Source organism: Diadema setosum, chromosome 17, assembly GCF_964275005.1.
Source record: "Diadema setosum chromosome 17, eeDiaSeto1, whole genome shotgun sequence".
In the NCBI taxonomy this organism is placed as follows: domain Eukaryota; kingdom Metazoa; phylum Echinodermata; class Echinoidea; order Diadematoida; family Diadematidae; genus Diadema; species Diadema setosum.
The window spans coordinates 33,142,059-33,157,432 of record NC_092701.1 but is presented as its reverse complement, the minus strand read 5'-3'; the positions used below and the strand labels follow the sequence as shown (position 1 = coordinate 33,157,432).

Sequence of the window (15,374 nt, the reverse complement as noted above, 5' to 3'; positions counted from 1 at the left end):
TTCGAAGAAAAATACTAATTTGAAAGCAGTAGCGTTTATAAAATGCCGTAAAACAATCAAGTTTAAGAAATATATTACATAGATAAACAAGTGCAGAATACATGAAAATGTGACAATTATCCCATTTTGATAAAATAACGCCTTGTAAATCTTGGCTCCAGTATAGTCATGGATAATCATTTAGTCACAATAGAGACCGGAATTACTTTGAAAACATCATTAATCTGTTTAAAAAGTAAAAAATACCAACCTTTGGTGCTTAAATCCTCTGCAAGGAGGAGGAAGATGGTAGATGAAAATGATCTTGAGTCCTTGATGTCAACGTAATGCACAAGGTTCCACCTTACGGAGAAATTTGATTTGAAACCTGGGTCGAATTTATATTGCCTACATGATTGTCTAGCTCCTATCCCCACCCCACCCCCATCTCCCTCCACACAATCAAATATCAGCTTCTATCATTATCATTCATTTCATTCGACAGGGACGTGTGCAAATATTCATCATCACAATCATTCGTTCCACGGGTTAGTGATATTACAAACTTTATTTTTTTTTTGAATAAGCATCTCCTTGTTGTGTCATTATCTTTTACAATTAATTTATGATTTCTTTTTCGCAAGGTTTCTTTCTCACCTTAGTTAACTGCTGAAATGATGAAACTGTTTGCCTTTGTACTAATAAGCAACAAACTATAAGATATCAGTATATATACATACATTATATAACATGCTTGATGATATACTGTATATACTCTATTATATATATATATATATATATATATATATATATATATATATATATATATATATATATATTCATTTATTTATAGAGAACATGTCTGTCATATTGTTATCATACAGTTCATACCTACAGTCCATAATCAACGACGTAAGCCCTCTCAGTACATGAATGTCTGTGATAACACGCCTACAATTATAATAAACGCTTTCCGAAACGTGAGTAACTCCATCAGGTAGATCATAAAAACATGTCAATTCGATATAAGCATGCATCCAAATTGGATGTCAAACAAATGACATATGATGAAAGAAACGGAGAGAAAATGAGAATAATGATCGACAACCTCATTTTATGACATTTGCTGTTATTGTTTGCTGTTATTTCTTGAGGGAGTGAGTATCTTTGACGAATGATGGTCAGGGGTGTTTACCACAGACGAGTTTTAATAGCAGTTTATCACAACTTAACCCTAACTTAGCGATCCGAGCAGTATTGAAAATCATCTCTTTATATAACATAGGACAATGAGCAATTAAACCCAGTTTATATTTGATACCGTCCACTTTAAAAACAAATAAGGCAAACCAATGCCCTGCTTGAAAAAAAACCCCCACAGTGTCCCACAGTGTGAAAATTGGGAACACAATGTGAACACAATGTGAACACACTGTGAAATCTCTTCACACTGTTAAATTCGACCGTTTTAATAGTGTGAACACATTGTGAATCATCAATGCACAGTTGACACTTCACAGTATGACTCAGAACGTTACCATGTGAACACTTTGTGAAAACCAAACCACAGTGTGAAATCATCTCCACACTGTTAAATTCGAGCGTTTTCACATTGTCGACTACATGAACACACTGTGAACGCACTGTGGGACACTGTTCTTTCCAGTAGGGTAGATAATACCCGTGGATGTGTGGCGGCATAGTGGTTCAAACTGTGGACTGTGGACGAGAAAATGGAGAAAATGTTTTGCCGGCTTTTTCATTTTTAATCCCGGGGCATTTATAGGTACTTGTAAACAATGGTTGAGTAATTGCAGTGGCAGGGTCTTTCGTAAGGAAAACAGTTCACACTGTACAGGTTGACCTGATGGGTGAATTAAACAATCACTATCCCTAACCATCGTTACGACTGATGTTGTCGTTATAGTTCATTTACAAATATTGTTCATTTCTTTATCTCTCCCCATGAAAGTTGTGCGAGTGAAGTTGAGGATACGTGGGTTCATTCACTAATAACAATCCAAAGTGAGTTGCAATTTCTACTGCAACGCAATAATTGAGCAATCACATGGAAAATTTACTGAGAACAGTAGGAGAATCGAGTTTCTCTATTTTTGAAAACATCAATTATTCCACTTCACAAAATATACAAACATAGAACTTCAAGTGCACGTCAAGTCAGCAGAAGTACCATTTACAATGTTATCATCTTTTGAGTTTATGGCTCTGTTAATCATAGAATTGTTAATGTAGAAAAAATGCATTAAGTATTGTTTGATTTGATCAAAATCATTGGTATGTCGCGGTAGCGATCTTTTCCATCCCTATTCTGCATCAAATCACAAACTTATCATGACTACAAAAACACATCACTGAATCATACAAATCAATGTATCTTCGACAAAAGGAAGTGCAGTGAATAGAGAGAGGGGGATGAGGAGAAGAAGAGAGTGAGATTGAAAAGGGAAACAGAACATAAAAGCACTGGTATTTCACTATGAAGGACATTAAGTTTCTCTACGCGGTCTTTTCCATGTGTATCTCTTTGTCTGACATTTTCTATAACACTTTGTATCAACATTGATGGAACATGTCTTTCAAAGGATACGAAGTTCCCAGTCGTTATCAGAATGTTGAAAGCCTTCATTGCTCTCGTCCATTAAGGACAGAGAGCGCATTTGGGTGACATATCTGAAAGCAATAAAAGAAAATTATGTCTGTACTGCATGCTGGAAATTCTCCGGTCTCTCTCTCTCTCTGGCAATCCATTGCATCCATTTGCATCGATTTTCATCGATTTTAAGTGATCACGCAACTGCCGAAGTCCTGCTTCCATGTGCACCTTCCGGCAAACATGAATGGGCTCCTTTCAGGAAATATATGGATGTTATTGCTTTTTGGATGATTGTATTCAATAGGTAAGAAGAGGTAATTTAAACGTTCTGATGCTGTTTGCTAACCTATGATCTTTATTTCATAATGTGCCAAATAGGTATACGTTTTGACTCTGACGGTGTTGATAAAACAAAATATGAATTTTAGTAGTAAAGACTTTGAAAAGCGACTTAAAAATTTCCAAAAGTTAAACTCATATCATACTTTGATGAACTCATATATTCAGTAGACAGTTGAAGTTGAGATATTTTAAAATCCAATCTTCTCAACCAGTGGGCCGCGATATCGGCCCTCCCCCCATAAATCAAAGAAAATTTCCACTCTCTGTAACTTGGACTCGAAAAAAAAAATGTACGACCCAAATTTGGTCTCGGATTGAAAAAAAAAATGATAATAAAAAGTTGAGAAGCCGTGTTCTAGATCATCGTCACCACATCGTCATCACACTTTAGGCATTAGGTCCCAGGCCCTCATCACACTCTGCACTGGGAGTACACCCACCCCCTGCACTCGGTACACCCCCTGCACACACCCAGCTCGCCCTGACTCTGCACATTCTGCACCCTCTGCACTAGAGCACACCCCCTACACACACCCGGCTCATGCTGCGAAGTTGTCTTTATTCGAAACTTGCACAGTTCAGTGAAACACCGAGAGATGGACACGTAGCCTAACAGGTTTTAAGATCTTTTTTCTTATAATATATGCATGGAGCAAAACTTTATCCAAAATTCTTCCTAATTCCCATTCCGTAACTTTTTATTATCATTTTCCAGGGGTAAATCTTGAGGCAAATAAGATTTACCAACATTCTAAGACAATAAGTGACATTTCTTTCATTTCTGCACGTCAGTTGTTGGTGTTTTTTCCCCTTTGTCGCAGTTGAATGCATTTCTTGTCAAACATTACATACCGTATATATATATACGTGACCATCGAAGTGATCTGACGAATAATCGATATCAATGCAGGTTATACAGGAAGCCCCAGCGATAAGCGTTGTCGATACTTGCATTATATATATGACCACCCCCTCCTGGATACTTCACTAATGACCGATTCAGCCTTCGGTCATGGCAAATCTTAGAACACACTGTAGATAGATGTTCTGATTAAACATAATTATGCACACACCCGACACACACACGCACATACGATTACATACATTTTTATACACAGAACTATTATACGCGGAACATCACACTCTTACAGAGTTGCATGTTATTTCATTTTTCCATCTCTTTACGTTTTACCCATTGACAGATGCAAATCATGGTACGCTTTGAAATTGTTTATGAAGTCACCATCTATCCTTTGTCAATCTCCGCTTAATGCATCGCGGTCTCCTTCACTGGTGTTTGTTTATTCTCACATGATGATTCACACTGTTACTATAGTAATACGAATTACTAACAATCTATCAAGCCATGTTGTTATGCATGGGTTCAACAATTAAGTTAGTGCCCAATATTTATCCTTTGCCTCGATATAATTTAGTTCGTCAAAACATCAGAGGGATGGGACAGTATTGGTGGAGATGAGAATTGGGCTTTTAACTTTTTGCGAGATACCAAGAAAACACTTATGAAACATTACAGAGTAATCATTCTAAGAGGAATTCAAAGTTATTTGATGAAAATCAGGTTTGGAATGACTGAAACATCCAAAAACAAAGTAAAACAAATCAATCATAAAAAAGTGTGGGTCACACACTTTATCAGAATTGCTCTGTTTTGGATATCTCAGACATTTCAAAACCAATTTTCATCATGGAAATTACTCAGGGAATTACATGCTCTTTCATATTTCATAAGAGGTTTATCATTATCTCATCAAAAAAAAAAAAGTTATAAATCTGAAATTAGGTCTCAACCAAAACCGTACGATCCCTTTAAGCAAAATCAAAGTCAGAATCAACGCCACAACCAGAAGCATAGATTATTACTATAGTGCTCGCATTATACCAGCCTTCAGTGTGCATATCCTTCAAGAGAGTAACGGACAGTGGAGATAAAATGTATTTGAAAACTAGCTCGACATTAGCGTTTGCCGAGGGCCACCAGAAGAAGAATGTCGGGCACACAATCATCTTTAAGAAAAAATATGTTTTGGTAGCCCAATCGGGCCACCAAAAGCAAAAGTTAGTGTCGTGCCTTGTGTAGATGAAAGACATTACAGGTGCACGAACATTAATGGAGGTGTTTTAACACCGTAATTTAAGCACGTGAGGTTTCATTTTTTAATCTTCCCACCTCTTTTGCAGAGGTTAATTGCAGCTTCCAAGACAGTAAGTTGGGTTCAACGCGACTTTATAAGCATGATACTATCATAATCAAAATGAATTTGGGTAGAATGCCATGACCAGGAATTTTAACATTATTGTGTCCAAGTTGGCTTCATTTCGTTTTTGTTACCCACTAAATGTCAAGTCTTTGATGACTTAATGCTACGATATATGTAAAATGTCAGATGTGATTGCCTGAGTAAATACGGGGCCCTGGAGTCAAGGTTCGCGAAATCTTCCTTCTGACTTTACCCTATAGTCTTAGAGTTCTTGTGGGGCGTGATTTTCCTTCATCCTTAAAGCAAATATTAGCGTTGTGATCGCATACAGTTCCATCAATACACATAAAGATCTATTCCTGGTGGTTTTTAGGTAGCAAATAATCGGGTCATATCATTAGTAGGTCAGTAGAGAATGATTTGCAGCTTAGGAGTATAGGGAAAACTTTGATGTTATTTATTTATGCGTAAAGATCATGCTACTCCTGTAGCCCATGATCACAGTGCTACAGTGTAGATTCCTACGTTGAAAAAAAAAACCACGTTATATCTGGACGATCTTGTAGAAGTCTTTTACAGGAGACATCATACCCCACCCCACCCCCACCCCACCCCCACCCCGCCCCTCGTCTTGAGCACAATGTTTTACCTATATACAGCGTTCCTCCGTACCTTGATGTATTTACTTGGGGTTGTGTGATAACGGTAATAGTAAGATCTACGAACGATGTATGTGTCACCAAACATACCACAAGTGACCAATAACCGTATTCATCTGTGCCATCATCTGTTACTCTAATATAGCTACAAGTATACATTCACTATTATCCCAATAAAGCTTAGGATAAGTGTTATCATACAAGTCGTAATTTGTGGTCCCCTTTTGAAAGTAATACTGACGAAACATATCGCCAAATTTAAGCTTTTTGGTCACACTGATATCAAACCTTCTTGTCTGAAGAAACTGGCTAGGGTCCCCTAATGGAACAAGAAGAAGAAAAAAATGATAGATAGATGGATGGATAGACAGACAGACAGACAGATTACATAAGTACATAATTGAGAGGTGAAAGGCCATGACAGATGTATAAACTCCTGAATAACATTATAATAAGCTTTGTTTATGATGCTTATACACAAAGCAACATTATTTGTGAGGAATCTTAATTACTAAACGCTCAAATTTCATGTCACCAATTAAATGTAGTTTTTTATTGATACGCTGATCCGAACATCAGAGCACGTCAACAAACTTCTTGCCGAATCCATAACAAGATCAAGGGGCACGTAAAATGATGCCACCTATAAGGTTATGTAATAGGGTCAGTTTGGACAGTTTTGTTTTGATTTGAAGGTCCACCTTTGATCAAGCATATCTGTCAGGGACAAGTATTATCTTTTAAATCCCGTCAGATCCTCTGTGAAAAGCAAAACACAACAACGACAAAGTCATGCAGACACGAAGTGGCACAAATTTGCTATCATCAAAAAGATTTACCAAGACATATCCAAATACAAACACCTACCGTAGCCGCCTCCCTCTGATGGCTTTACTTTGACTGATATTGGGTTACAAATCAGCCGAATCCAGCATTCAAGTGCCTACGTCTCGTCGGGCATCTCTGCTCACAAAATGTTCTGACAGCATTTTGTCAGATGTGTACATCCTCTGGCCAGAATTGAAATATAGGCAGTTATCGAGGTTGAAAGGTTGCATCTCCCTTTTTTGAAATACTTTCTGAACCAGAGATGCAAAGATGAGTCGTGTTCCGGCTGAAGTGGTATTTATTTTCTTTGTGGCACTGTCTGGAATAAAATCAGGTAAGAAAAATATCGCATGATTCGATTATGGGAAAATTCATTTCAAAAGTAGGAGGCGCAATGCCAATCATGGCCATTCTTGTCTGGCAAGAAATCATAATTAATAACTAAATGGTTTATGGCTACTGAAATCACGTATAATGCATGCATTCATTTCATGACGGAAGATTACGGCTACTGACGGAACACGGTAAATAACAACAATTTTGCTCGTATGAGTTCCCCTTCGCAATGTGGGTAAAATGCTTTGAGAACTATTGAGTCACTTGTCAGAATCAAATTTGCTGTGATTAACAACAAGAGTGACTATCTTCTGCACTTACCATCTTTACTAGAAAAAAAAAATGTGTAAATGTGCGCATTTAAACAGTTCTCATCAGTTTCGATATGATAATATTTATTCATTGTCTAATGTAAGCACTTAAAAAAAAAAACTAAATCACAATCTCAATCTACATGCGTGACAGTATTGTCATTATCATCATTATTACCACCACCACCAGCACCATTACCACCACCAGCACCATTACCACCACCACTACTGACTACGAAAGGCCACCATCATCATAAACACCGTCATCATCATTGATTATCCACTATCATAAGCACCACTGTCAACCCTATCAGCGTTACCACCTACCACCATTATCACTGTCACAGCCAACTCCCTTACCACCACCCATCATCATTTCAACCACCGCCCTCATAGGAACCAACATCCCCATCATTACTACTACCAATTTTACCATTATCATCAATGGTTTCCATGGTTTCCCGGTATTGCTCCTGGTTCTCTCTCACACAGTTGCCTCCCAGACGTACACCTGTAGCGATGGGTCGACCATCCCGCAGGAGAACTTCTGCGACTTCCGTGAGGACTGTCCTGATGGTGGGGACGAGGCTACCTGTCGTAAGTATAGGCCTATCTTGTTGCTCTTTCTTTTCTTCTTTTTTTTTTTTTTTTTTGCTATCCGATTAGCATGTGACCTTTCGAAAACATTTGTACGTGGGTTTCTTTCCCTTTCTCTATGAAATGTGGAAGGTGACAATGAATTAATGTAGATTTGCAAAAAGCAAGAAGTGCTTGATGTCAAATTAAAATGGAAATTGGACAAGACCGAAAATGTATGATTAAAACAACTTCTCTCATTAATTTTATTTATTTATTTACTAATGGATTTATTCGAACCGTTTAGAAAAGTCAAAGGTCAAAGTCATGGATATATTGTACATTCTGTTGAAAAAAAAAAGGTGAAAATAAAGTTTTAATTTGAATTTGAATGTGAATTTTGATATGTGTATTCTCACGCAGCGTCTGTGTGTAGCTTCGAGGACGGTCTGTGTTTCTGGTACCAGTTGACCAGCGACACGTTTGACTGGACGCTCCTAGACCGAGACGATCTGTCGGACTCGTACAGTGGACCGGCAACAGACCACACGTTGAACAGCGTGAACGGTGAAGAAAATAGCATTGGCGTTTTAATAACCTCGATACCACCGTCTGCACTGCTATGTATATCGCACATCACTGTGCTTCAGTCGACTGTGACAGGGTTAAAGTTACTTTGTCACGATGTTTGCGGACATTGTTTTGGTTCTTTGTAGAAAATAAATTTACACCTATTGCTTCCCTAAGTTATTATGATGAAGATTGTGATTATGAAAATAATAACTGCCATAACTATGGATAATCTTATGATAACGCTGTGGCATAGTGGATAGAGAGGACCCGAGTTCGAATCCCGCCCAGTGCTTACGTTCTTGGACAAGATGTTTTTACCCACTATGTCCCTCTCGACCCAGGTGTATAAGTGGGTAACTGGCAACTGGTAATAATAATGGCAGGGCCTTCTGGTATAACATCGTCAACACTGAAGAGATTACCCTGTGTTAATAAGACCTTATCATCATCATCATCATCATCATCATTGATCTGCGTTACGTTATCTTTGGTAATATGATTGTTATGATAGTATTATTGAAACATAATCATTATCATCACTTTCATCCTCGCCATCACTGTGAAACTATGAGCGTGATATTGGGGTGTTATTTCATCCATGCGATTGTCGTTGGTTGTGATAGGTCACTACATTTATGTGGACTCGTCGAACACAACGAAGGACGACTACACGCGCCTCCGCAGCCCGGCTTACAGCCGTGCTGCCCGGGGTTGCCGTTTCAGTTTCTGGTACTTCGTGTTCGGGGCCGACTTCGGCACGCTGAAAGTTTTCCAAAGTACGCCCTCCGACGGGCGCAACTACAACCTCCTCACTGCCGAAGACAAGACGGAGAACCCTGACACGCTAGACAGGTGGAATTATTACGAGGTGGAGGTGGCGGCCTGTGCAGAAAGTTTTAGGGTAAAGAGAGCTTTTAAAGTAACCAAAATAGCCAGTAGGTTCGGTTACAGAGCACTAGTCTACTTCGGTTACAGAGCACTGTTATCTATTTTACGGGTCGTGTCCACGGTTTGATCATAAGATTGACATTGAATATCACGTCGCATTAAGACTGCTATGTAAACCTGCTGTCACAGGGAGACAGGGTAAGAAACCTATCTTTATGTAGAAAATATGTGTAATCTATGTCAGTAGAAATAAATCATAATTTCAAGAAATGCAGTGACTTGGATGACTTCCATTATAATAAATGCATTTTTTTTTGTTCTATACATGCACTCATTGGCGTTGAGAACGATCAGCTTTGATACCCGTTTGCCTGTACTCGTGCCACCTTAACGATGACCCCAGGCTGCTAAGCGGAGTAACTCTTATTTACATGGTTACTTGAAGCTACCATTACAGCTATTAAAACGAAAGTGACAGAAGCTTTATTCACATACCTCGAAACAAGGCATACTATGTATAGCAGCCTCTATTTTCATTACAATACTGAAATTTGGACTCATCGGGTAGATATCATATTTGTGTTTCTTTTTCAGCTGCTTATCGAGGCCAAAGACAACCAAAACGGCGCCGCCATCGGCGGTTATGCGGTCGACGACCTCCGCTTCTTTGATTGTGCTTACACGTTGCCCCTGGCAACGGGAGAGACATGTGATGCGGGCAGCGAGATGTGCGACTCCGGACATTGCTACCCGGAAGGGGAGACTTGTGACTTCACCCTCAACTGCTGCGACGGCACAGACGAAGATCCGGCGCTCTGTGGTAAAGTAACTGCAAATTTTACTACCAGTCTGTCTGTCTATCTCCATCTTCCAACCCACCCCCACCTCTTCATTTCTCTTTGATGAGAAAGGGTGGAGTAAGGAGGTTTTTAAGTGCCACTAAGAAGAGGAGATAATTCCTCACCTTCTAGACCATATTGGGGTCCGAGAAGGCCAAAAAAAAAAAATGGGATCTCATTATTTCGTTTTCTCATTGTCTCACTTTCTCGTCTTCCTGCTTTTCTCTGACCCAAGAGATCGAGATAAAGAGATCTCAGATCTCGCTTCCTATGCCTTCTCGGACCCTAGATGTCGAGAAGATGAAACCTCAGATGTCTCCTTCTCCGATCCGGAAAGGTAGAGAAGGCGAGAATCATTATCTTTGCGGTGGCACTTATAAGCTTCCGTAAAGGAGGGACTGGACGGGTAGAGACGGTTCTTGAAATCACTGCTATTATTGTTGCTTTTCCCCATCAAACATTAACAATAAGAATAACAGTAACAAATACCATCCTTCCTGTCATGACAAGCTTTGCAAGTCATTTCTTGAAAAGTAATGTTCATGGGGGCACTGTGGCATAGTGGGTAAGACTCTCGACTCCCAATCGGAGGACCCGAGTTCGATTCCCGCCCAGTGCTTACGTCCTTGGACAAGATGTTTTTACCCAACCATGTCCCTCTCGACCTAATTGTTTAAATGGGTACCTAACGCCAGGGTAAAAGTAATGGCAGGGCCCTCTAGTAGAGCAGTGGCGACACTGAAAAGGCTACCCTGGATTATATATATATATATATATATATATATATATATATATATATCTCATTTTCTTTATCATCATTATTTTTTCTCTTTGCGCAGCTGATTACAACATGTGCGACTTTGAGGTAGACATGTGCGACTGGGTCCAGCTCCAGGATGACAACTTCGACTGGACCAGAAACAAGGGAACCACGGGCACGGGGAGTACGGGACCATCCAAGGACCACACCACGAAATCAAACAAAGGTCAGAAACGATCTATATGTTTATTTAATCTGGGTCTCAGTCAACAATATATCTCTTTCATTGTCTCTCCTTGTATTGCGGGATATTTCTGATGTTGGAGTTCTCCAACAGCGTTGCTTTTTCAATAGCCAAATATTCAGAGATTGTTACTGTCCAGTTCAGCTTCTCATTTCTTGATATAATTATGTATATATATATATATATATATATATATATATATATATAATATATATATATATATATATATATATATATATATATATATATATATATACTAAGGTAGCCGAGAATCCATATCAGAGCAAAGAAAAAAAAAAACATGATCGAATCTTTATTACAATGGAAGTTATTTTGATGAGACGGTAAAGATTTCTAATATAGAAGTTATTCTCATCGGAGTAAAATCCCTTTTTTTTTGCGGGAAAAACACAATGAAAACCCTCTCGTTTACCTACAGCTTGTACATCGGTGAAACTAAACTTTTTGTCATCTTAACTTGTTTTTTTCATGCCATTACAATCTTTTGTTCTTCACATTCACCAGGTTACTACATCTACACCGAAATGAACGGCGCCCAGCCTGGGGATACGTACAGATTGGGAAGCTATTACATTCAGGGCACTTCGTCAGGTTGCGAGGTGGGACCAATTCGGCTGGATTCGAAATTTATAACTCGTTAAAACAAACAATGAAACGAAACTGTTAGGGATTAGTCCATGAAAAATGTTATGATTTTGTCTCTCTGTTTATTCTTAGGATAGATATCCATTGTATTGTATAAACACTTTTCTGTTAGAAAGAAATTATAGCCTTCCATTATTGTCCATGCATGTGTACGTGGGTCTGTATATTTGTGTGTGTTTTCTGCCTGTCTTTTGTCTGACTGTCTATTTCTGAGTCAGGGGATATCTGTGTTATGCCAAATATGCGTATTGTGGCATGTTATGTGAACGAATTTCTGCCAATAGTCACGTTCAGACAGTGATCATTAACGTAGAGGAAAAGCCAACTTCGACCATAAGCTCTCTGGGGCTCCAAGTTTCGCATGGTCGATTTCGTTACGAAATCAGTCATTTCGTCGACGAAATTACGAAATGCGCATTTATTTTAGTCACGAAGTCAGTCATCTCGTCGACGAAATGAACATAGAGCTTATGACCATAGACCATAGAGCAGTTTATCCTCGAGGTTAAGGATCACTGAAACTCTGAAAGTATCACATCTGAACGTAACTTCGTACTCTTGTCTCGTTCTAGATGCGCTTTTATTACGTAATGCGAGGGTCGGGAACGGGCGCCCTCAACGTGTACATGCGCAACCAAATTAACGGCCCGCTTACTCTTCTGTGGTCAGACGATGAGCACCATGGTAATTTCTGGATCTATCAAACTGTCAGTCTGAGCAGCGACGATGACTTCCAGGTAACACCGTGTTTGGGTTTGAGGATTTCTTAGTCCCCACTGATGTCATTTCACTTTCTTTTTTATTGTTGGTTTGTAAGTTATGTCTCCGGAATATTGAAAGCTACACAATCCAATGGTTTCGCCGAGAAAAAACAAAACAAAACAAAGAAACAACAACAATAACAACAACAACAACAACAACAACTACAACAAAGCAACATCGTGGCTGAAATGACATGACGTCGTTCTACTGTAAATGGTTCATTTGTGAGAGTCAGCTGACCTTTTATACTTATCTTTATTGGTATCAACTGATTCGATGCACTGTGACAGCATGATTCAAGACATTTCTTGGGAAGAAAGTTAAAGGAAGCACATAAATTCTGATGAGACTTATTATCTCACCGTTCATCGTCTGCTTCAATATCATTTAAATCTACTCCCACGTATAAACAATAAAGCTGATTTCATATCTTAACAGAGTCATTTTAAGTTGATCTTTCGCATTCCTCATGAACACTAGGTAATATTCGAAGGGGTTCGAGGGCCTACAAACGTCGGTGACACTGCCCTGGATGATATCAGCTTTACGCCGGGATGTGTGAATGCCACCGCCCCATTTCCGGTCATTGGGACTCCACCACCGGGTAAGGGACGGGACGGGGAAAGATGAGATGGGACCGCCATTATTGACATAACCGCGTTTACAAATTTGATGGAGTATTGACATATCTTCTCTCATTGTGTTTTTCCTATAAAATGAAACGGAATAAGTGATATATGTCATTTGCATTAAGGTATAAAGTGATGTACTCATGTTGCCATTTACACCTGAAGTGGTTGTATTTGCGACAAACAAATGACAGCTTGTAATATAATGATTGCCTCGTTTAATATACAGTATGTCCCCAAAAAATTACAATCAAATTTTTGCATTGATAACACCCAAAATGATGAAACTGTCTAAATGCTACTCCAGGGTTTTATAATATAACATCTTAGCTCTATTTTGCAAAAAAAAAAAAAACAAAAAAAAAAACCATTCAATTTGGTTAAGCGGTCACAGAGAAATGTGGAATGTTGGAAAGCATGTCTTGAGTCTGATACTCTCAAGTTGAGCACTTCGATGCTTTTGTGTATGAATACAATAGACAGAACTTGGAGGGAAGAGATTCTTCACATCCTCTACAAAATTCCTCCTTCTCTTTGACCACTGAAGCAAATCGAATGGGGTTTTCTGTAAGATGTGGGCAATGAGTTATAGTTTCATACCCTGAATTTGTATTTGGATTGATTCACCATTTTTAAAGATATCATTGAGGAGGGTCCCGTTGAATTTTTTTTTTTTTTGGACATACGGTACAGTATACATGTGGTTGCGACTAATAATTGTCATTGTTTTGTTAAAACTTGTGCAACTTTAAATTTCCATAGCTGCTTTATCCTATGTCAAATTATAACGAACTATAGGTCCTATGTCATTCTGTTAATTTGCTTTAACATTCTAACGAAAATAAATGTTGTGTCGCCGTAAACCGACTGTAGGTATGAGGTGCAAATTGTCATTTTTGGCCTTCGTGTCCCCGAATTGCTGAACAGAAGTTTGGGTTCAGGTACAAGGGAGATTGAATGTCAATCTTGTCTAAGCTGAAGTTATATTACCGTTTACCTAATTGTGTCGTGTCGTCATCACTTCGTAGTTCATCCCGGCTGCCCGGATGGCCAGCTTCCTTGCAACCAGGACTGCATCGACGAGTCGCGGTATTGTGACTTCAGACACGACTGCATGCCCGCAGAGAACGACGAGAAGTATTGCCGTAAGTTGATCATCTGTGCTCGATTTCTTTTCAGAATATTATCAAATGGCTTTTAGAATATCTGCAATCTGATTAATTGCCAATTATCGTGCATGGATGTGTACTGATCCACATTAAGCCGTGCGTCCGGTAAAATCCGAACGCATGGCTCAAGCCTTGTAAAGTGTTGTAGGTGTGCCGGACGCATGATGGGGAAAAAGGTTGAATTTCATGAATTTATGAGACCATTTCATAAAACGAATGATGCACAGGTCTGTGTCGTGGATCGATGAGAATTGGATGCTCTCGTTTTACTTTGGAAGCAATCGTGCTCGTCGGTTTAGACAGTTCCAAATTTATGGTTAAACTCGTGCACCCAATTCTAACCGATCCACTCGGTCCTGTGCATTACTGTATAGGCCTACTGATGACCGACCACAAAACAGAAGTTTTGATGAATAGTGCCACCATCTTGTAATCAGTCAGGAAATTGAAAGTCAAAATTCAGTTAAGACATGTCAATTCGTTACAAGGCATTCGTGTTACACAGTGTCGATGAGAGTATGACAACAGCATTATGACATCTATGACATCTTTGACATCTATAATGTCGTGAATTTAGGGTTGCTTTACCAAATGTAGTTACCACTGACTCTGCGATAAGTTTACAAGGCCAATGTGCTCCCGGCTAAGATTGTATCTTTGACTATAGCTAATGCGATAGGCAAGGGTGATAGGTAGGTTCCACCACACAATTGATGATTCTGCTTGTCGGAACATTAAGAAAGCACTTTAACCTGAACAGGTTGAAAGTGACACCTCAGGGGCCCGTAGGCTCATAACCTTTCCAGTCAGTGTTTAAAACCCATCGGATTGAACATATTGCATGTTCTCATCCCCTTAGCGACGAATTTATGCAATGAAAACCTACGCTGTGATACCTGATGATTTCAAAGGTTTGAAATGGTTATCTTTTTATTGACTATTATGATAATGATCACGAAGATTAAAAAAAAAATGCA

The 15,374-nt window shown here is 39.0% G+C and overlaps 1 protein-coding gene across 1 annotated transcript in view; it reads left to right on the top strand.

Moving 5' to 3' along the window:
* The first annotated feature begins 6,914 nt into the window (after nt 1–6,914).
* Nucleotides 6,915–15,374, top strand: part of LOC140240621 (MAM and LDL-receptor class A domain-containing protein 2-like) — a 35,621-nt gene continuing 27,161 nt past the window's right edge. Inside the window, exons 1-3 of the mRNA XM_072320375.1 lie at nt 6,915–6,978; nt 7,784–7,888; nt 8,291–8,434. Coding sequence (XP_072176476.1) covers nt 6,915–6,978; nt 7,784–7,888; nt 8,291–8,434 — 313 coding nt within the window. The remainder of the gene's footprint in view (nt 6,979–7,783; nt 7,889–8,290; nt 8,435–15,374) is intronic.